Raw genomic sequence first — 22,651 nt, 5'->3', positions numbered from 1 at the left:
CATAATCAGTATTTGTATATCTAACCCTGAATTGTACCCCACATCTTTATAATAAAAAAAGGAAAAAAAGTGGACAAAGAACATGAAAAGACACTCCTTAAAGGAAGACATACAGGTAACCAACAGACATATGAAAAATACTCAACATCACTACTCATCAGAAAAATGTAAATCAAAACTACAATGAGATGTCATCTCATACTGGTCAGAATGAGTATTATTAAGAAGTCGGAAAGCAACAGACATTGGCAAGGCTGTGGAAGGAACACTCGTCCACTGGTGGTGGGAATGCAAGCCAGTTCAGCTCCTGTGGAAAGCAGTTTGGAAACTTCTCAAAGAACTAAAAACAGACCACTATTCGACCCAGCAATCCTACTCCTGAGGAGCCTCAATCACTCTACCAAAAAGACGACTGCACTTGTATGTTTATTGCAGCACTATTCACAATAGCCAAAACAGGGAGCCAACCTAGGTGCCCATCAATGGTAGACTATGGAATACTATACAGCCATTAAAATAAGAGCAAAATCATGTTATTTGCAAAAGCATGGATGCAGCTGAAGGCCATCTTTTAAGCAAATTATCACAGAAACAGAGAACCGAAGACCCCATGTTCTCATCAGTAGGTACCCATCCCTAGACACACATGGGCACAAAGATAGGAACAACAGACACTGGGCACTGCTTAAGTGGGAAGGGGGGAAGACAGAATAAGGGAGGCAAAGCCAACCGCTGGGTACCATGCTCGCCACCAGGGTCGGGGGCAGGCTTATTAGAAGCCCAGATCTCACCTTCACTCTGTATCTCTGTGTAACAAGTCTTCACATGGACCTCCAATTCTAAACAAAATTTTAAAAAGATAAAATGGGTTTAGCTCTTCTAATTCCTTTGCCCTTCCTTAGAACTTTAGAATCAACTTGTCTATATCCAGAAAAAAAATCCTGCTGGAATTTGACTGGAATTTTGTTAAATCCATAAATAAATTTGAAGAGATTTGCAAAAAAAAGGAGGAGGAAGAAGAGGATGAGGAGGAAGAGGAAGAGGAAGAAGAAGACACAGCATCCCCCAGGTGGGATTGCCCTGCAGGAGGCAGAGCGCGGGTGCTTTCGTGTGAGTCAGCCAGGGCTGGGCGAGAGTAGGAGATGAGGCCATCTGCCGGCGGGGGAGCTGGGAAGAGATTCGTTGGAGGGCTGAGAAGGAAAGGGATGAAGATTTGAGGTGTTCCGGAGAAGGATGCAGACCAGGTGGCCCGCGCCACAAAGGAGGACAGGTACCACCTCTGGGCCAGCTTCCACTGGAGGCCCCGCCTGGCAGGGCTCTCTGTTCCTTAGGTTGCTGCACTGAGCTTGTTGGATGTGAGCTTGTTGGGTATGTGCTGTAGAAGACTGATAGGAGAGACTCCTGGGAGCTAAGGAGAGAGCTACTGGATGGTCCATTGAAGACACCATGCACCGTGGGGAGGGACGAGAGGGCAGAAGGAGCTAATGACCAGGGAGGAGGGGGGCTTGGAGATGGGAGAGCTCCAGGAAGTCCAGGCCCCCCGACCTGAGACCGTGAGGTAACTGGAGAGGGGATGTCAGGCTGCAGTGGAGAGCTCAGACAGGAGGCTGGACCAGGAGAGGATGCGTAGAAGCCACCCAAGACGGGGTCCTTGGTGGATGGCGGCATCTCCTGGATTGTTCCAGGCTTCAGGTGTCGGCAAAGCCATCTGCTTTACTCCTGAAGACCCGCTGCGAACTGAAGGGGCACGTGGCCCACGCCATTCAGCGGAGTTAAGTCCTGGAAGCTGGCACCGTGGGGCCAGAGGACCATAAAGGATGGGTGAGAGCTGAGCTGAAAGTGATGCTGAGGCCCCCATGCTGAGGATGGGGGCTTCATCCTGATGAGGGGAAACTACTGGAACGATGTGAGCCAGGATGTGGCACGCCCGGAGCTGCACTGCTGAAATCTCACCGGCTACGCTATGGGGAGATGGAGAGAGATGCAGCTTTGCCCAGGCCGTGGCAAATGGAGGCGCAGACGAAGACAGGGGCCGAGTGCCCGGCACGTAGCTGGAGCTAAAGCGAGGTGGAATGAGCAGGTAGAAAGCCAGGACGGAAAAGACACCGAGAGCAAGAGTGAGACCCAGGGGAGCATTTATAAAGGGCCCGGGAACCCCCAGAATGAGGGTGGTTGGAGGGAGAGGTGCCCGTCGGCCACGTCAGTGGCCTCTTGCCAGAGTCTTGGCCATCCGCCGCCCCCTCCTTTGGGGCACAGTCACAAACGCTACAGCCTATCTACTTAGGAAGGAAATCACCCAGAATTATGACAGTCTTGGATTCAGAACCATATTCTCCTTGGCCTTATTTTCAAGTCATAAATATCCCTGAATCTGAGCTAGCAGAGTCTTCTGAGGAGTTATTTTTAGGCTCCAGCCCAGAAGCAACAATGGTCACAGTAAGCGTGAACATCTGCTAGTTGCTCACTGAGTGCCAAGGTCTGTGCTAAGCATTCTCTCTGGAAACTCTCATTCATTCCTCAGAATAGCCGACGAGGCAGCTGCTGGTGCTATTACTCATTTTTAGAAGCAAGAAGAAGCTCGGAGAGGTGGCACGTGAACAAGTGGCAGTGACTGGGTGGGTGATGGTGTGGATTCACCCTGACCCTGGTGCCTAACGATGATACCACCCGCATACCCCTTTCTTATACAGAGAGGGCAGTGTGGTCCTGGAAGAGATAGGAGGGCCACTTCTGAAAGTGGGCTCAACGCCCCACCCCACACACTCGTTCAAGCTTTACTCGACAGCCTCTCTGTCGCCGGAGGTCTCCGAGGATGGTTCTGCCCACCCCGACCCTCACTGTGTTACATGCTGCTCCCTGCCCACAGCCTCCCTGGCTCTCAGCATCCCATCTGACAGGTGAGGAAGCAGCGGCTCAGAGAGGTGGGCGCTTTGCCACCCACTGGGATGTCCCACAGGCCATGAAGCCAAGGCAAGATTCAGACCTTCTTTTTCTGGTTTTAGGCCGTTCAGGCCAAACCCCCAGTGCAGGACGCATCTCTTCACCATCCCCAGCAGACACTCACACGGCCTCTGTTTAAATACTTCTCAAAGGCGGGACTCTGGGTTTTCCTTTTCCTTTACACATTGATTGTTTTTATTATGAAATATTTCATGCACACAGAAAAGCACAGCTGGTAATGTAGCAAACATCCATGTGCCCACACGAACCATTAGGACTGAGCAAAGGTTAACATTTTTTTCCTGTGTTTGCTTCAGATCTTCTTGTAAAGAAAATAAAATATTCCAGATGTATTGACTGTCTCTAGGAATCTCTCTCCAACTACCCTCCCTCTTCCCCCAAAGGAATCACTGATCTGAAGCCACAGCATGTGCCATTTGGTGTTTAAACTTTTCCCACACATGCATTATCTGTAGACAATAAGTCATATTGTTTTGGAATACTTTAAAACGAAACCTGAATGATGCCATGCTGTCCTAACATCCTTCTAACCCCAGTTTATTGTTCAGGGTTGTGTTTAGATGCTAACCGCACGGATCTGCATAGATCCCACTCATGCAAGGCGACCACTGTACCATACTCCATACTCCAGTCCAGGGGGAGAGAAGTCCATGAGTTACACAACCATACCTTGCTGTGGCCGTTCCCCAATTCTTACGTTTTACAAACTCCGCGGTGACAAGCAACTTGTGCATGATCTGAGCTGGGTCATGAGGTGTGTACACTTTAACGTGACCAGAAACTGTCAAGTAACTCCAAACGTAAACAGTTCACGCTCCTACCGGTCAGATATAAGCAGTCCATTCACTCACAGCCACCCTCAGTGGCATCAGACGTCACTGCTGCTCACATGAGAGGTGGGAGAGCACTGCTGTCCCCAGCAGCACCGTCTCCTGCTCTGTGGCTGACTCTGGAAGAGCCATCCTTCCACGATGGAAACCCACCTTCCACTTCCCCTGCTCCCTTGCTGGCTCTCCTCACACCAAGGACTCCGACTGTAGCCATCTAAGATACCCCTAAAGCGTTTCCTCAAATGTTTCCATAACATCAGAGACCCCAGAGTAGCAACTGGTCTTTTCGGCCGAATTTAAATTTCATGTGCAGAGGGGTTGTGTGTGGTCTGGGGAGGAGTGCGTTCATATCGGAGGCAAACAACTTGGCAATACTCTCGGCGAAAATGGCTCAGAGGGCCTCAGAACTCATATTTGATTTGGATGGTTGTCTTAATCCGAGCTGTTATCACAAGTCATCATAGACGGAGTGGCTTGGAAACAATAGAAATATATTCCTCACAGTGCTGGAGACTGCAAGTCTGAGATGAGGGTACCAGCATGGTCGGATGCTGGCTAGGGCTCTCCCAGGCTGCAGGCTGCCCACCTTTCCCTTCTCCTCACAAGAGGAAGGAGCAAGAGAGCTCTCTGGGGTCTTCATAAGGGCACTCATCCCATTCGTGGGGACCCCGCCCTGACGGCCTAATCACCTCCCAAATACCGTCGCATTGGGGTGAGGCTTCAGCATAAGGATTTTGATGGGGTGAAGCATGCCATCATGCATTCCACAGTCACGATCTGGTTGGTCATACTTAAAAACCCGTTCTTGGGCTCTGGAATGATTTGCCAGATCCCAGATTCCATCTTTTCAACGTGCACTGGTTCTATTTTCATTTAAGATATTTGGTTCAATGATCCAGGCATTTCAGTCCTCCAGAATCCAGGGAGCATTGGCAAGAAAGCCTTGTCATCACCAAAATTACCACTGGCCCCATCCATAAGTGGCATGAACTGAGTCACAGTTAGCACGCGGTAGCACCGGTGTTATGCAAAATACTTAATAATCCACACCACACGGGAGCCGGCCAATGAGAACAGACAGCACCTGTCACCTGGGGCAGCCGTGCCACATGAACCAGCTGCATAGAACCCAGGCCCCAGAGCTCCCTGGTCAAGACTGCACTGCCCAACTTTGGAGTATGCAGGCTATGAGTGTCAGGGCTGAAGGAATGGGCAGAGGCTGAAGGCACCCAGCACAGTATCTGACCAGAGTCCTAAATACAGGTTCAGGGAGAGGAGAGAAGGGTGCTGTTCTCATCTGTGTTCTCTGCTCCTTTGCACCTGTCAGGCTCCCTTTGGCTGCCTGCTGCTTTGACAATTGAGGGTGTCTAAGACACGGGACGAATCCTCGGGGGTGGGAGATGCAAAGTGGGGATAGAAATAGGTATAGAAGTGGTAGAGAAGGAGGTGGAAGTGATAGAGGGGACAGAAGTGGAGGTGGCGGCCTTTTGATGAAAATGTGGCAGTCAGATGTGTTTTATTAACCAGGAGCCAAGCCAAAGGGAAAACGCAAGGTGCCTTCACGTATCGGCAACCTACAAGGTGTGAATGTCAGTTTCCCTAAAGAGCCACTGAGTTAAGTTAAAAGAAGAAACAAATGACGTTTTCGTGAGCGTGAACTGGACAGAAAGTGATCTAGAAGATCCTGGAAGTCAGCTTTGCTAAAAGCAGCTCCGTGATGTGTCCTTGACTTGTCTTCACGGTCAAGGAAGCAATGAACTCACAGCGTCACCCGCTAGCCCAGGGTGGGCTCAGCTCCTGGGGGCTGACCCTCGCCAGGCAGCTCCCCTCCTAGCCAGCTGACACCTAAACAACCTTCTCAATCCTCAGCTCACTCCTCAGGCAGGACTAGCTGGTAGCAGGAGGCAGCCAGCTTGGCGGCGGGGAGTTCACGACTGTAAGCCTCGTGGCTGGCCTCGAGCCCTGGCCGGGTGGCAAGGGCTGATGAGAAACAGCAGGTCAGGGCAACCCAAGCGTTCTCAAAATGAAGACTTGGGTTTACACAGTTTTACGGGACCCCAAGCCCTCCTCCCAGGGCAGCCTCACCCTGTGGCCCCAGGCCCACATTCGCCCACTCGCCTCGGCTTCCCAAAGTGCTAGGATGACAGGCCGAGCCACCCAGCCCAGTCTCGTCTATATCTTTTGAAATGCAGCATGAGCCTGACTCTACTGATTCACACTTTGCTGCTGAATTTACTCTGTGCCATCCTGCTTACCGATAAAAAAGGCCCTCCCGTACCACACCCAGTGCGTGATCCTTAGCAGAGCTTGGGACAGCCTGGGCACGGGCACCTCACTCTCTCCCAGCACTGCCAGCCACTTCTGCCTTCCCAGGGGTGAGGTCTGGGCTTGGCAGCTTCCCTCGTGTCCACCATGGTGGGAGGGGCCGCAGCCCAAACACCCCGTCAACGTGTCCCACGGCTGCCCGAATGACAGCCCAGAAGTGCAGGACATCGAGGTCTCTCACGGGTGAGTTTTCACCAGTGCAGGGTGAGAGACAGGGAGGAGGAGAAACAAACCCCTCGCCACACACACGTGCGGTTTCCAGGAAAGATGCTCCATGATGTTTTATCTGGAAACAACGCACCTAAAGAAACGAGCTTTGCTTCCAAAGACGGGGACCAACTCCGTGGTGCACCCGTGAATGTGCCTCCCCCTCTCACTGCCGGCCGAGTAGTCCCACGCCCATCCTTGTCTCACAAAGTGCTGGCTGGAGAATCTGCCCGGGGCTTTGTTTTCTAGGGTACCTGGAAGGATGCTCCCTGAAATCCTCTCACTCACTTCCAGTGTTTTGGGTAACAACTTCGGGGGAAGCTAGTCAGAAGATGCCTCCTAGGTCTGGGCAAGAGGTGTGAAGGCTGAATTCAGGAAGAAGGGAAAAGGTGGTGAGGAGGGAGAGCGGTCGTGGAGCTGGCCTGGCGGGCTGGGACAGGGACTGGATGGGGTGGAGGGGGCGGGGCCGGGGGCGGAGCCAAGAGCGGAGCCTGGCATCTCAGCCTGGGAGGCACAGGGCAGACGATGGGGCGAGCACGAGTTTCAGGGCAAGACCCACCTGGATTCTGGTCCAGGCTCTGTGACCGACGAGCTGTGTGGCCTTGGGCATGTTACTTGCCTTCTGTGGGCCGCTTTTTTCTTCACTCCTGAGGTGGGATCAGTAAAAATCCCTAAGATTACAGGAAACAATGCTCAGCCTCACTAACCATCAAAGAAATGCAAATTAAAACCACACTGAGATAGCACCTAACTCCAGGTAGGATGGCCATGATTAGGAACTCAAAAAACAACAGATGCTGGAGAGGATGTGGGAAAAAGGGAACACTTCGACACCGTGGGTGGGAGTGTAAACTCGTACAATCTCGGTACTCCGTGGAAAATGGTGTGGTGATTCTTAAAAGATATAAAAATCGGCCTTCCATTCAACCCTGCAATCCCCCTTCTGGGACTATACCCAGAAGAATTCAAATCACTCTATGAAAAAGGTACCTGCACACACATGTTTATCGCAGCACTATTCACAATAGCAAAAACATGGAACCAACCGTGCTGTCCATCGAAAGTAGACTGGATTTTAAAAATGTGGTACAGATACATGATGGAATATTACACAGCCATAAAGAAGAACAAACCTATGGATTTCGCAGCAACTTGGATGGATTTAGAGTCGATCATACTCAGTGATCTATCACAGAAACAAAGAACTGAGTACCACATGTTCTCTCTCACTCGTAATCTGACTGTGAATCATTATTATAATTCTACAAGAAAGGAATTGGCAATAGAGGAAAACTGCCAGGGGAGGGGGGAGCACCCTTCATCAATAAGGGTACCTGATCTCAAACCTGGTGAACTGGGGACCAAAGTGAAGCCCAAACTTTACCTGTACCATGACCTTTGTATACCTAACCCTGAATTGTCCTCTACATCTTGACAAGAAAAGAAAAAAAAAATCCCTAAGCTACTCAAGAGAATAAGATGAAATGATACTCGGGACAGAGCCTGGCCCTTGGCCGATAGCTTGACGGATGAACGTGCCATGTGTCTTTACTGCCTTGGCCCAGCCACTGAATCTCCCTGACAGCACAGAGTGACTGGGGCTGGGTCCTGACCTCTGAGGTACCTCCCAATCTGCCCGCCCAGGGGCAAATGGAGAGCACCCAAGCCTTCCTGAGGGATCACTGGCTGATGAAAAAAGAGTGTAGAGAGCTCCGTGGTCTGTAGAAAGAGCACCCTCTGGGCCCTCCCTGCCCTGACTCCTGTCTGCCCCTGCCCACTAGGGACTCCAAGGTGTGGGACCCTGTGACTCAGACTCTGGAATGGGCTGGGTCCCAGAGCTTGATCAGCCCTTAAGTCGGCTGCCTACTGATGTGCGATCACTGCGGTCGGGACCCCAGACCCAGAGGCTGTGGTCAAGCGTGGCTACTTCCCTCTGAACGTGCGGAGGCCAAAAGGGTCATAGGGCATGCGTTCTCCTTGTACCAGTGAGTTGTCCAGCGCATTCCTGTCTCTTACCCCCACTCCGACCGCAGCCTCCCTCCCCCAACATGTACCCTCTCCTTTATCTGTCTTTCCCAGACTGCCCTGTCTCCGACTCTGTTTCTCTCTAGTGTCTCCTTGGCTGCCTCTGTCTCTGTCTCTCTCATCTCTCTCCGTCTCCGTCTATTTTTCTCCCTGTCTCTGGGTCTCTCATTCTCTGTCATGTCTCTTTGTCTCCTTTTCTCTAGCCACCTTTTCTCTACATTCACCTGTTTTTCTGCCTTTCTGTGGTTCTTTCTTTTTCTCTCCCTGTCCCCATATCTCTGTGTCTCTCTGTTAATTTCCCCGTCTCTGTCTCTTTGTCTCTCACTGTCCCTATGTCTCTGTGTTTCTCTCTGTCCCTCCGTCTACCTTGTGTCTCTCTCTCTTTCTCTTTTCCCCTGTCTTCTCCCTCCCTGGAGGCCTCCAGGCTGATAGCTGGGAACAGATGGCTGTCAGGCCTTGGCCAGAGGCTCCTTGTCATCACGGAGACTCCTCCCTTGGTGGCAGTTTTTCAGCGACCACCTGGGGAGTGCAAACTGTCCTGCCACACACCGGTCACTGTCACCACTGTGGTGCAGGGCCTGGCCCAACCTTGGGCTCAGCCTGCCTTGGGTAGCCCAGAGAGACAGGCCAGGCTCCCCATTAGCTTATGCAATGGCGACTCCAGGAGCCAGAAGCCAGGCCTCCAGGGAAGTGGGGTGAGGAGATGGGAGGCCTTTTCCAGGTCCAAGGCAGCACCAGGGGGATTAGGCCTTCTGTAGACACCAGGCCAGCTCTGACCGCCCTCACTGAGAGGACATGGCCACGGTAATTAAGAGGTCCTGCATCCCTTCCCCCATCCTAGTCACCTCCCTTGCCAGGAGATGAAGGAGAGGCCAGGCTGGTTGGAATGCCCCTGCCTGACTTCTCCTGCAGGCTGAGACCAGAAATGGCCTTGTGCGGATGACCTGCGGGCTGGCTCCGCCCACCTCATTTTTCAGAATGCATTAGTGTCTGGTGAGAAGCTAGGGCTCCCCTGCCCCCGCCCCCCCCCCGCTCTGGGCCCCCACCATTCCCCTCTCTGCTTCTCTGGATCAGACCCGAAAGCAGCTTAAGGAGAATCTCTGCACTGGGGCAGAGGCACAGCTGTCAAGGGAACCCCTATGGGCTGGATAGGCCAGGTACTGAATTCGGAACAGCTTTTCAGTTAGGAATCAATATACCCATTTTTCAGATGAAGAAACCAGGACCAGAAAGTGAAAGGACACTTCCAACAGCCCACAGCTCCAGTAGGGCACCTAGGGTTCAAATGGTCTAGTTACACAAATCCGTGAAACACACACACACAGAATTGCACCTGTCATGTGCCAGGAAGTAGGTTGCTCTAGGAAAACACAAACAGAAAACTCCCCTACCCCAACGCCTGGCGGCCCCGGCGTGAGACACATCACAAGAACCGTCTTTACCCTTGTTCTTCCCGTCCCGTGTGCCAGAGATGTCCCTGGAATGAGGAAGGCAGCTGTGGTTGTGTGTCTGTGGCTGTGCCTTTGGCTGGGGTGAGCTGGTGTGTGAACAGTCACCACAGTGTGCCTGGCTGCTTACAGACACCACACTCTGCCTTTTCTCAAGTTGGCTACCCTGGACAGCAGGTGTGACTGTTGCTGGGTTACAGAGGCAGAGACTAAGGCTGTGACTTGCCTGGGATGCTTGGGGCTTCAACTCCCTAGTCCCCAGATGGTCTTTAGGATGACAATAAAAACACCCACCAGGGCCCTCCAAGACAAAGGGAAGGGGAGGCAGGAGAGACTCTGCCACACTGAACTAGTCTAACAGGTGTCCAGATGCCGGAGGAGACCCCAGCAGCCACTACGTGCATGCGGGCTCCAGAGGGGAGACTTTGCATCAAGTGGCTCCAAGCACCCCGCAGGCAGCCCACCACGGCGACAGCCCAGAGGCAATTGGGCCCAGAAGCTCTACCCCAGCCCGTCCTTCCCTGTCCCCACCACCCCCACCCCCGGCTGGAGGGAGGGCGTGATGGCAGGATGCAGTGGGAGAAGGCCGGGCTCATGTTTCCCTCCTCTCTTCCTGGCAGGGATTTTAAAGTGCGCAAGGAAGACAGCTGGGCTGGCCGGTGGGCGGCCCGGCCATGCCAAGGGGAAGGCTGGGGGGGAAGGATAGCAGAGTGGCTCAGACCTAGAGCGGCCACTCTCCCCTTCCCTGGATCCTCCTTCCTGGCCTCTCTGGGGCCCCCATGCTCGTGGCCGGTCCACTGCACCCAGCGCCCGGACGTGGGCACCTGCGCTCCTGTTCCCCTCAACTCTGCTCTCTGGGGTAGGCGAAAACAAAGCCAAATCGGTTTCTCAGCAGACAGATGGACTGGCTGCAGGAAACAAGACATGCGGGCTTGTGGGTTGCCTGCAGGGCTCACATATGAGGCATCTGTAGGTCTAGACTCTCCGGTTAGCACTGACACCCTCGCCCATCCCCAGTCAACAGGTAATGCACTGGGGAGAAGGCGTGTGCCTCACCCTGATCAAGCCCCTCACCCTGCAGTGTCACTAGAGCCCTTAGTTGCCTGGGCCACTACCTAACCATTTGGGAATGCTCCAGCCTTGGGACAGAGGTCATCAATCAATGGTCCTCATCAGAACTGTCAGGGGACAGTTTGGTGGCATCGAGCAGTGAGAGCTGGGTGTAGATCCAGAACATTCTAGGAATGATGTGGTCTGAATGTTGGTTTCCCCCAGATTCATATGTTGAATTGACATGTGTTGAATCATCGCCCAAGGTAACAGGATTAAGAGGTGGGGCCCTTGGGCAGCGATTAGCTCATGAAGGTGGAGTCTTCATGAATGGGATAAGTGCCCTTATAAGAGCCGTCTCCCTTCCGTTCTTTGTACCTTGTACCAGATGAGTTCACAGCCAGAGGTGCCATTTTTGAACCAGAAGGCATGCTTCCACCAGACACCAAATTTGCTGACCCCTTGGACTTCCCAATGTCCAGAACTGTGAGAAAAAATTTCAATAAGTTGTCAATAAGCCACCCAGTCGATGGTATTTTGTTATAGCATCCTGAATGAACTAAGGAGGAAAGAAGGAAAGGAAAATATATGTATTGGGTACCCACACTCTGCAGAGACCCACGCAAGACACTCTCACCGATCTTCGTAATCTTCCCAACAGGCAGAAAACTGTGTACACCTTGGATGCCAGAGGGGCCTGAGTCTGAGAAGCATGAAGCCCTGCCAAAAGCCTTAGCAGTGGGAGGTAAAATTGACCTCTCCTCCCTCGGGGCCCCAGTCCCAAGAGGAGATTCAGGAGCAGAAAAGCAGAGCCAGACTATGTGAATACCCACAGATCTGGCCTAAGGGTAGAGAATCTGGGGCCAGGAGTCTTCCAGTAGGATCCTGGGTCTGGCACAGCCACAAGGGATGTTCCAGTTCCGTGACAAAAGGGGACATCAGCCTGGCATCAGGCTCCAACAGCTGTGCATGACCCATGACCTCCTTCTCGCTGGGCACCGTCTGAGCCAATAGACGTGGTTCCTCTCCCCACACACCTTTGGGCAGTGCAGTCCGGAAGTCATCTGTCAAGGAGCATGCTTTTCAGTTGCCCTCTACCTTCCTTCCGAAGCCCTGTATTCACAAGCACACCAGCCTAGCCCCGCTCTTTGTGTTGTGTTCACGCCAAACAGATGTCCTCTCTGAGCCTAGTCTCTCATCTCTAAAATGCAGGTAACTACCTCAAAAAGTTGTTGGGAAGATTACGAAGTGCCTCGCGTGGGTCTCAGCGTAGCGTGGGTACCCAATACATGTATTTTCCTTTCCTTCTTTCCTCGTTAGTTCATTCAGGCTGCTAGAACAAAATACCATCGACTGGGTGGCTTATGGACAGCAGAAATTTTTTCTCACGATTCTGGACACTGGGAAGTCCAAGGTGCCAGCAGATTTGGTGTCTGGTGGAAGCATGCCTTCTGGTTCAAAAACGGTACCTTCTGGCTGTGGACTCATCTGGTACGTGATACAAAGAGCGGGAGGGAGACTGCTCTTATTTATTTATTTATTCTTTTGAGTTGTAGTCTCACTCTGTCGCCCAGACTGGAGTGCAGGGGCCGCTCCCGGCCACCGCAGCCTCGACCTGCTGGGCTCCGGCGATCCTTCCGCCTCAGCCTTCCAAGGAGCCGGAATTACAGGCATGCGCTACCACACCCAGCTGATTTTTTGATTTATTGTAGAGATGAGGTCTTGCTGCCCAGGCGGGTCTCGGAGACTGCTCTTATAAGGGCACTCATCCCATTCATGAAGACTCCACCCTCAGGAGCTAATCGCCACCCAAAGGCCCCACCTCTTAATCCCGCCAGCTTGGGCAACGATTCAACACACGCCAATTCAATGAATTTGGACGGGACACAAACATTCAGACCACAGCGCCCTCCCCTCTTCCCCCTCCCTTCCTTCCTCCTTCTCTCCCTTCCTTGTTTTCCCTTCCTTTTCTTCTCTGATGCTCTTTCTTCTACATCTTTCCAGAAAGGAGAGAGCCAAGCATCTTGGTGGTTCCTCACTCAGCTCCCTGTTTTCCTTCAGCCAGATTCTTTGAGGTGCTCTCCTCAGGACCTCCTTTCCAATTCCATTGTTCCCCTCATAGGTGGACCTGCACATGATTTTCTAGGTCAACTACAAGACAGAGACGTGTGAATCTCTCTGTCTCCGCCACACCCGACATAGGCCTAGAACGTAGTATCCGCTCCCAGATGGAATAAAGGACTGGCAACAGGATGGGTTGAGGGGCAAATAGATGAATAAGGAATGGTTGGATGGTTGGAGCAGGTTAGGTGGAAAAGATGGCGGGGTCGCCAGATGGATTGCAGAGTGATGTCTGGAGAGCGATGGAAGGGATAGCTACATGGGGTGGGTGACAGCGTGAAAGGAAGGTGTACAGAGGGGCTGGATGCAAAGGCGTGGTGCTCTGTGTAGGAGAGGATGGAATGGTGGATGGATAAGCAGATGGACAGAGGCACATGTCATGGTTGGCTTTGGGCTGAGGCAGGAAGGCTGCAACGAACTCACTGCAGTGCCTTCACCGCAAATCAATGTCTTCATTTTCTCTGCCACTGGCCTTAAACCATCCAGCTTGGGGTGGTGAGGGAGAGAGCAGTTGACCATAGCAGGTCCCGGGTGCCACCTCCATTCCAGCTTTATCCGCCCGCTCACTAAGGGACTCCTGCCACAGACTCCAAACTTGGCAATGCTTCGAGCCACAGAGCCCAGGAGAGGGCTGAGGGCACACTGCCCTCTCTGGTCCTATCCCAGTCTCCCCCTCAGAAGAAGCCATCCAGAAGGAGAACTGACTGCACTAGTAAGGCTTTGACTGTCCTCACGCTCAATGTCAAAGGTTGGAAACCTGCCAGGGTCTCCCACATGGTAAGCTTGCCTACTGACCTCACTGAGTTCAGCTGGGAGTCTCCTCTGTGTCCCTCACTAAGCAGAGGGCTTCTGGAGAGCAGGAAGGGTGTCGTCCTCATGTCCCCTTCTAGGGATGGAGCTCCAGACTCAGAGTTGGCAGAGAAAAAAATGTCTGTGGGTGAAGTAAAATGAATAATGAGTCTTAAACACAACTGACTGTCACTGGGAGGAAATAATGGTATGCCTTGGTCTAGGACACTGAGTATGAATCCTGGCTGTGTCACTTCCCAAGTTCCTGCTCCTCTCTGAGCCACTCTTTCCTCATCTGTGAACCCATCATTGGTTGACACCCATCAGCTATCCCCACGGCTTCAAGGAGCATATTGGGAAATGGCTTCTAACCTTGCCTTCGGAAGAACCCCAATCCCCACTCCCATCCCTGTAGCTTAACAAACCCATTCCCAAGCTGCACATCTCCAAGGCCCAACCTCCTTGCCCAGAGGGCAGAGTTGGGGGCTGGGGGCAGAGGGGGACTGGACTTGCAGGCCACAGGACGTGAACATGCCCCACTTTCCGGTTCCTGCCACTGGAGCTGTGCATAATCACCCTGACCTCAATCTTTCTCTGTGAATTATGGAAAGAGAGTCCTCTGAAAATGAGGCCTATGAAAAGTTCCACCAGGCTCCCTCTCCTCCCCTCATTTCATCCTTCCCAACTTAATAAGGGCCATGGCTTATTAGCTGTTCCTGTCCAGCTCGCCGTGTCCTGTGCCTGCACATGTGAGGCTAAAAATACCCGCGGCTCCTATTAGAAACTCTGCCCTGGGGACAGGCAGGGGTAGAGTCTGCACTGACACTAAAAACTGGTTGCCTCGTGCCCCCTGGGATCCAGGCCATTGGGCCCATCCTGCTTGGGACAGAAAAGCACCCACATCCTCTCAACAGGCCCCTGGAGGTCTACGGTCATGGCCAAAGGCTGTTTAGTTCACTGGAAGTTTTGTTCAGACCCTCTAAAACCTCTTTCTGTGTCCTTCCTCCCACTTGATCAGACAACCTCACACCACCAGAGAGGGGCTCTCCCAGGGGGCTCTTGCCACTGGGAACACTGCCCCAGTCCTGTGAGTGGCCATCCCACATCTCAGCTTGCTTCCGGAAAGGACAAGTTTTCACTGAAACATCCAGAACGGCAGGTGCCTTGGGCTTGGTGGGAGCACTTCCCATCCAGAAGTCACTGGAAAAGCCATGTGAACCGATTTCTAGGTCTTTTGTTTCTCCGCCCAAAAAATGGGCATAAAGGTATCAGCTCAGCCTTGGGCTATTGTGAAAAAGACACGAGTTTGCGGAGGTGAAGAGGCAGAAATCTGTAGAGAAGGAGGGTCCCTGGTAGGGGGAGACTCTGAAGCAGGACCCGCAGAGGACTTCTTGTTCACATTGTAGAGACAGGCGGACAAGGAGCTCGCAGGGGGCTCGGTGATGGCCTGGTAATAAACACTTGGCGAGGCCGAAGAGGTAATCTCTCCATGGGCTTGCGTGTGCCACTGGATACCTCTCTTGGCATTGCCCAAGATATTTTGGAAGTGGTGGTGAGAGACAAATTGATTTTCATCATCTCCCTCCCCAGCAAAAGGCCAAGAATGCCGTCGAGTAGAAAGACTCTGAAATAAAAAGTACCTGGAACCCAGAAGGCAACACTTCCAGCATCACCATATGCAGGAAGATGGGATTTTAATGAGCTGTGGACAGAAAAATATGGAAAGTCAGTTAAGGTGCCAGGGACAGAAATACTTGAGACAGGGAATGGCTGACGGGGTGATCGGGGAGAGAGAGACCAGAAAGGTTGAGAATGGAGATTGTTTTTAACAGAATGAATCACGGCTTGTGGGTGGGGGCGGGGTGAGGGCACCCCGATCAGGGTGGGGACAGGGGTGATGGCTGCATGGGACTGAGCAGCGCTGTCTCAGGACCAAGCTCTCCCAGATTCAGGCTCCAGATGGTTCTGTCAACGCAGAGAGCAGCTTGTCCTCAGCTAACCTCACCCTCCTCCGTTCCCTGAGGTCTGTGAGAAAGACACAGAAGAGCAAATACTCTACATCTCTGGAAGGCTCAGTTCTACCCCCAGGCTAAAGAGAGAAGTCTCGGCTTGCTGGCAGCGTTAATTGTGTCCAATTTAATTCAACATTTATTGAGTACTTCTTGTGTGCAGCACACAAAGACAGTGTGGGGGGTGGGAGAGGAAGTTCAGGAATAAGTGAGACGACGACCTGGTCCTCAAAGAGCTTCAAGGGGTCAGAGCTATGGCCATGACCTTGCCACGGACTTTGCTATGAAAGACAACAGATCTGAGATGGTTTGGGAGAGAGCCCTTTTCTCCTACTAACATTTAAATATTTGTGCTATTAAAGTAGAGAAAAGAACGAAGAATATGAACCAAAACACACACACACACACACACACACACAGACACACACACACACACACACACACACACACACACACACCTGCCTGTGCATAGGTAAATCTATGTCTAAAACCTTGTTCAATGTTAATGGCAAGAAAAACGAAAAGGAGGACAGGTTCCCATGTCTCGATTGTCACAGCAAAGGGGGATGTGGCGATCGATTTCGATGCTTGTGATGGCCTCTGGGAGGCTGACATGCACAGCCAGGGAGTGGAAATAAGTACAATCTTTCTGGAAAGTAATTTGACATTTTATATATATCTCAGGCCTTAAAATAGTCGTAACCTTTGACTCAGTAATCCCACTTCCAAGAATCTATTCTAAGGAAATAACCAGATATGTAGTCAAAGGTATTTATCATCACATTATTTATAAAAGTGGGCGATGCAAAACAAACTGAAAGCCCAACAATGAGAAAATAGAAAAGTAGATTTTGGCATGTCAGTATCACGGGTGACTAGGCAGCCTTTTCATTTGAATTTTGAAGAGTTCTCAGTAAACTATTCATTCCATGAGCTGAGAGAAAAAAAAAATCATGGTACCAAACTGGAGAGGATGTGATCCCAATTATATTTTTTAAATAAAAATATTCATTTTTATCTCATGCATATAAAATAAATATTCACTTATTATATATCTGATGTGGCCGTGATGGAAGAAAATACTAAATAAGGAAGCGTTTAAAAGTGATTATCTCGAGATGATGGGATTCAGGTGGTTTTGTGTCTGTCTTTACATAGTTCTTGCATTATCTAAATTGTCGTAATGAGCAGATTCTGGCAGAGCAGCTTGCCTCCTGGTGTCCTGTGGGACTCCATGACCCAGCTCACCCAGAGTGCTCCCCTGAGACTGAGGACTGAGTTGAGGCCGGATCCTTCAGCTGGGGTGGGGGCTCTGTGTCCCCCTACCTCCCTCTCCACCCAAGCCCGGTTCCCACTCATCTGGTGCTCTACCTGGCCGCCTAGATCCTCCTTTTCTTACATAGTGCCTGCATCTGGTGCTTGGTTGTCCCTTCATACCATCACCGACTTGCCTACCATCTTCTCCAGAAGGCTGGCATCGATACCCATGGGTTCGATCACGCCCACAGTGACCACCAGCCCTGCACCTGCCATCTGTGAATGCATCCTGCTCTCCCGTCCCTGCTGACAAGGACCCGCATGGCTGCTCAGATGGCCAGCAGACACCCCGCCCATGGCAGATCGGCCCTGAGGGTGCTTCTGTCCCCTTGGACCTCTTGTCCCCACACCATTTCGCCAACTAGGCCGCCTTGCTTTTACCTCCTGAAACATGCCGTTTTCTCTCTCACCCCCAGCACTCCTTGCAGTTCCTCCCCCTTCGTCCAGTCTCCTCCTCTGCCGGGAAGGCTCCAGGCCTCTCTCCTACTCACTCATGCCCAAGGACACCATTTCAAGTGAAACTGCCTCCCTCCGGTGGCCCTTGCGGGGCCCCATCTCCAGGACAAGTGCCTCTCCCCGTGCTCATTTTTCATCCTATGGTGTTGCACGAAACGGGGTCTCAAGAGCAAGCTGCTGCCTGTCCTGGACAGCTTGTTCACGGCAAACTGAGCAGAGATGGAAAGGCCTCTTTACAGCGTAACCATTTGCCCTCAGAACATACGGAGCTGTTGCAACACAAAATTCCTTTCAGTGGCTGCAAAACCGTCCGTCTTCTGTCTCCCTCTCCATCCCTGGCAGGGCCACCTCGCTGCTCCTGAAGACTGTTGGGTGCTCCTAGCCACCAGCTTTTGACAACTGCCACTGTCCCCATTTCTCCTACGGAAGGCACAGAGCCTGGGGAATCTGTCCCCAAGGGCCCGACTCAGAGCTTGAGCTCAGAGAATTTTTCCAAGAGCCTCCGTAGAAGCCTTGAGCCCCTCGGCCAAGGTGCGTTGATCCTGATTGCTGGAGTAGTTCTCGTGCAGGCTGACAGCGGCCCTTCCCCTCGGAATGGGCAACAAGCAGCCTCAACTCACCAGCATACTGTGGCCATACGGGTTGGGTGTAGGGGCGGCGGGGAGTGTGGGTAAGTCCAGCACAAGCGCTTTGGAACATACAGAGCGGGGTGGAATGCCAAGGGTTGGGTGCCTCCTGCTACCTGAAGACACTTTGTAGGACCTTGGCAGGTCCCCTTAGGTCTCTAAGCCTCAGTTTTCTCATTCTATAAAATGAACATGATGCAAAGGCACATCCCACTGGACACACATGGAGTGCTCATGAGCACGGCAGGGGTGAGGGAGGCGGAGTTGTGTTGAGCTTGGCTCCTCCCATGGGGGCTGCGGCTGACAGACCTGACGCCAGCTTTTCAAGGAAGAGATCTGTGAACCCACTGAGTTTCCCTACGATGGCAGGACGGTAGTACAGGCAAATTCCTGCTCCATGGCGGGGGGAGGGAGCAGGGGGTGACTTTCGTTTCTTCTACCCACTACCCACTTCTCAACTGTAGAACCACGTCCATGGGTCCCTCCCCAGAGCAGGACCCGGACAGGGGTCTGGCTGGAATGCAGGAATCTTCCGTAGCTCTAACCCGGCCATCACTCAGTACTTTATCTTATACAATCCCAGCAACACCCTCGTCCACCTGACAGATGGGAAAAATGGGAGTTCAGAGAGGTTACGTGCATTGTTCAGTGTTACCCTGCGAGAAGGTGGTGTCTCAAAACATACATGTGCCTGGCACAGCTGCTTGACGTCTTTTCCAGATTGGGTGGGTGTGGGACAGAGTGAGTGTGATCTTCCAAGTCCCGTTAGCCATGGGAATTATAAAAGAGAAGTGCCACGGAGACTTGGCATTCCCCAGGAGCTCCAAGCTCTGAGGTAGCCAGGAAAGCTAGAGGCGAAGGCTGGTGACAGGCCTTGAAGGATGGCCGCACTGTCCCTGCCAGGCAAGCCCAGGCAGAAGTAGCAGTCACAAAAGCTCAGAAGTAGGAGCAAGCTAAGTCAGGCTGAAAGGCCTGGAGAAGCTGCACCAGCTATGGGAAGACTTCTGGAAAAGGTGCCTGATCTCCCATGTAAGGAGCTGCCCATCTCAGGGAAGCTGCTGGAATTAGGAGGCTGGAACTCAGCCTGCTGCTCCGCACCAAGTTACCCCCCTCCAAGACCCCTACCCCACTGCATCCCTGGAGAAAACTCCCTGCCAAAAGTCTTTCTTGCATTGACTTGCCTATGATTCTCTCTATAGGGAAGAGAAGGACTTGCCTCTTGGGATCACAAGAGAAGTAAAACAGTTAAGGCCAAAAGTCCCCAAAGAACTGATGCTTCTGAGGAAAAACGATGGCGGTCAGAATACACCTCTCTTTGGCGAGGGCCTCGACCCCCAGGAGCAATCACTTTCCCGTGGAACATTCTTCATCTCCAAGACAACAGAGCCAGCTCAGGGCCCAGGACCACTCGGACAATCGACAAATCCCACCTCTGAGCAAAAGGGTAGATGCAGCATGGGTGACAGCTAGATGAGTCTGAGTGTTCGATTTGACAGACGATAAAGGCAACAACACAGCTATTTGGACTTCTTCTCTTTGTCTTTTGGTATTCTGAAGTTTCCAACTCATTGTGATTAAAGTTTTGCCCAAGATCGGAGGTACCCCTGGCTCATCAGATGCCAAATGATTATTTAGGTCAGAATACAGAGACCCTTGAATCTCATGTCATTCAAGAGGATGGCAGGATTAAGGGCGAGCAGAGAGTGTTTGAAGCATGGATGTCATGGCCTTATCGCAGCACGGGTGTGGCGGTGAAACAGGGAAAGATGGGTTCACAAAATGGCAGGTTGGTTGTGGGAGCAGCTGGCGGGGGCCGGCAGATATGGGCAGAAGGGATAGTGCCTCTGTCGGAGTGATATCTCAGTGACCTTAGCCTTCTCTCCTGCTTCCTCTCCTCCTTCCTGATACACCCATTAGCCTCACCCCCATCACCTTCCTCATGATGACTTCCTCTCAGTCCAAGAGCAGGCAGTGGGGACGGGGAGACATCCAGGTCAACCAAGGCCAAGGTGGAAATGGAGTGGGCACGGAGAAGTGCATCCTTCCTTCTGCTCATACTCCCAGTGGGGGTAGCTCTGCAGGCCCCAGAAGCTGAGCCATTGGACTGGCAGCTGTGAAGGGAGCTTCCGGGGCGTGGGCCCAGTCATGGGGACCCCAGGCACCAGCACCTTCCAGAGCAGCCAAGGGGACCCCTAGTGCGAGAGATGGCTCCACACAAGTGTCCTCGGTGCAGTTCTGTCCCCAGGAAGCATAGGTCACCATCTGGAGGTACTCTAGGTTGTCACGACTGGAACGTGGATACTCACGCCCTCAAGCAGGTAGAGGGCAGAGATACGACTACATGTCCCACAATGCGCAGGACAGTTCTCAGCACGAAGAATTGTCTGGGCCAGAATGCCAACAGGGCTGAGAAGGAGAGGCCCTGCTCCCAGCAGCAGAGAGACAGGAGGCTCCCACACGTCCTTCCCAGACCCCTGGCTGGCACACTCCGGGTCAGCCTCTCCTCCTCTGGGACAGCTCTGGGAGGGGGCAGAGTGTGAGTCAGCTCCTAGGAGTGACCCTTTCCCACAGAGGAGTAAGAGTGGGGATGCCATTAAAAATTGGGCAAAAGACATGAATAGACACTTCCCAGAAGAAGACATACAGGCAGCCAACAGACACCTGAAAAAGTGTTCACTCATCATCAGGGAAGTGGAAATCGAAACCACCTAACCCCTGTAAGAATGGCCATCATTAAAAAACACACAACAACAACAACAAAAAAAATCAGCCGGGCGTGGTAGCGCATGCCTGTAGTTCCGGCTACTTGGCAGGCTGAGGCGGAAGGATCGCCGGAACCCAGTAGGTCGAGGCTGCGGTGGCCGGGAGCGGCCACTGCACTCCAGTCTGGGTGACAGAGTGAGACTCCAATGCAAAAAAAAAAAGAAAGAAAGAAAGCGTTTGGCAGTAATGGGAAACTGTCCAGGGAAGGGGTCTTGGATTGGCAGTTGAAGGAAACTGCTAGGGGAGGGAGGGGCATACCTCATCAACAAGGGTACCTGCATAATCATCGTTTGTATACCTGACCCTGACTTGTACTCCACATCTTTGTAATAAAAAAAAAGAAAGAAAACAAAAAAAGGGTGGCGGGTGGGAATGCAAGTGTCAGGAAAGGGAATTCAGCTGGTTTCTGCACCTCGGACGGTTGGCCCTCAAAGAAGCTAGGCAACACTGCTCCAGGTCAGCTGGGGACACTCTGGGACCTGAGGGCTGCCTCAGCAACCTCCGAGACCCCAAGAGCGTCACATGAGCTGTATTCTTACTTCCCCATCCACGTAGAGAGTAAATGGACTCACCCTAGCAGAACCTTAGCATTTCTGCCTCCCTGTCCAAGGGCTCAGCTCTCTAGGACTCCAGTTCAACACTGTTGGAAGCCACGACCCTCCTTTCCTCATGCGCCCAGTGGGTGAGGGGGGCGGTGGTGACACCGTGAGACGACAGCCTCTACACGGGAACAAACTGTGAGACACAGGCACTGGGAATCTGCAGAATCTGAGGGTCTGGCTGTGTGACTCCCCAGCTCCATCGTTAACTTGTCACTCCACTGTCCCTTTCCTCGCCCGTAAAGTGAGGTAAGAATGACAGCTGCCATTTGGAGACACTTGCGATGCACCTTACAAGCGTGCCCTCCTCGCAACCATGTGGGAGGATTCTTATTAACCCAGAGATATGGGTGAGAAAATGGAAAGGAAATGGCTGGTTCATGGTCACGTGCCCAGCCAGTGGTGGGGCTGGTACTGGAACGTACTGTGAGACACAGGCTCTCAGGGGCCTGGCTGCAAGGTGAGCTCAGCACACCCAAATGTGGAGAGGGTCCTTTGTGGGGAGCATTTATTAGTGGTAGAAACTCAAACTAGGGGGTAGAAACTCAAACTAGGAGCATTTATTAGTGGTAGAAACTCAAACTAGGGGGTTGCCCCCAGCAGGCCCATCGTGTCCAGGACTGCCAGGCAGATGCCCACGTAAACACTCCTGAGCCCTACAGCCAAACACCCCTCTGCTGTTGGCCGGGCAGGCCAGGCCGGCTAAAAATAGACGGTTCTCAGGTCCAGCTCCCTGTGCCCCAGCCTCCTCCCCTCCCCCTTCCCCCTGCCCCACAGGGTGGGAGCCAGGCTTCTAGAAGGTACAGAGATTTTAAGACTTTCATTTCAGGCCAGAGAGGATTGTGAGCTTGATGACCAGTGGGCATGCTCCAAGCTCTGGAGGAGGCATCATACGGGGGGGGGGGATCCTGACCCCCAAACCCCACCCCACGCCCTTCTACGGAGAGGGCTGCCAACCTCCAAAGCCCACCCAGGGAACCAGCGAGGCCAAGGCCAGAACACGGCCAACTTCTGCACGCCTTGCGATTCAGGGTGCAGGCCCCCGGCGGTCCTGCCCTGATCACCGTGAGGTTTCTGCACGTGCCGGTGGCGGCCCGGAGGAGGCCAGCTTCGAGCCTCTCGGGA

The 22,651-nt window shown here is 52.6% G+C and overlaps 1 protein-coding gene across 1 annotated transcript in view; it reads left to right on the top strand.

Annotated features, from left to right (window-relative positions):
* Positions 1-18,132: 18,132 nt before the first annotated feature.
* KY (kyphoscoliosis peptidase) overlaps positions 18,133-22,651 on the top strand; it is a 50,254-nt gene continuing 45,735 nt past the window's right edge. The window contains exon 1 of the mRNA XM_021707687.1: positions 18,133-18,208. Coding sequence (XP_021563362.1) covers positions 18,133-18,208 — 76 coding nt within the window. The remainder of the gene's footprint in view (positions 18,209-22,651) is intronic.

The sequence above is a fragment of the Carlito syrichta genome, unplaced genomic scaffold, assembly GCF_000164805.1.
Source record: "Carlito syrichta isolate Samal-C Ts95f unplaced genomic scaffold, Tarsius_syrichta-2.0.1 Scaffold123386, whole genome shotgun sequence".
NCBI lineage: Eukaryota > Metazoa > Chordata > Mammalia > Primates > Tarsiidae > Carlito > Carlito syrichta.
This window is presented reverse-complemented; position numbering and strand designations above follow the sequence as displayed.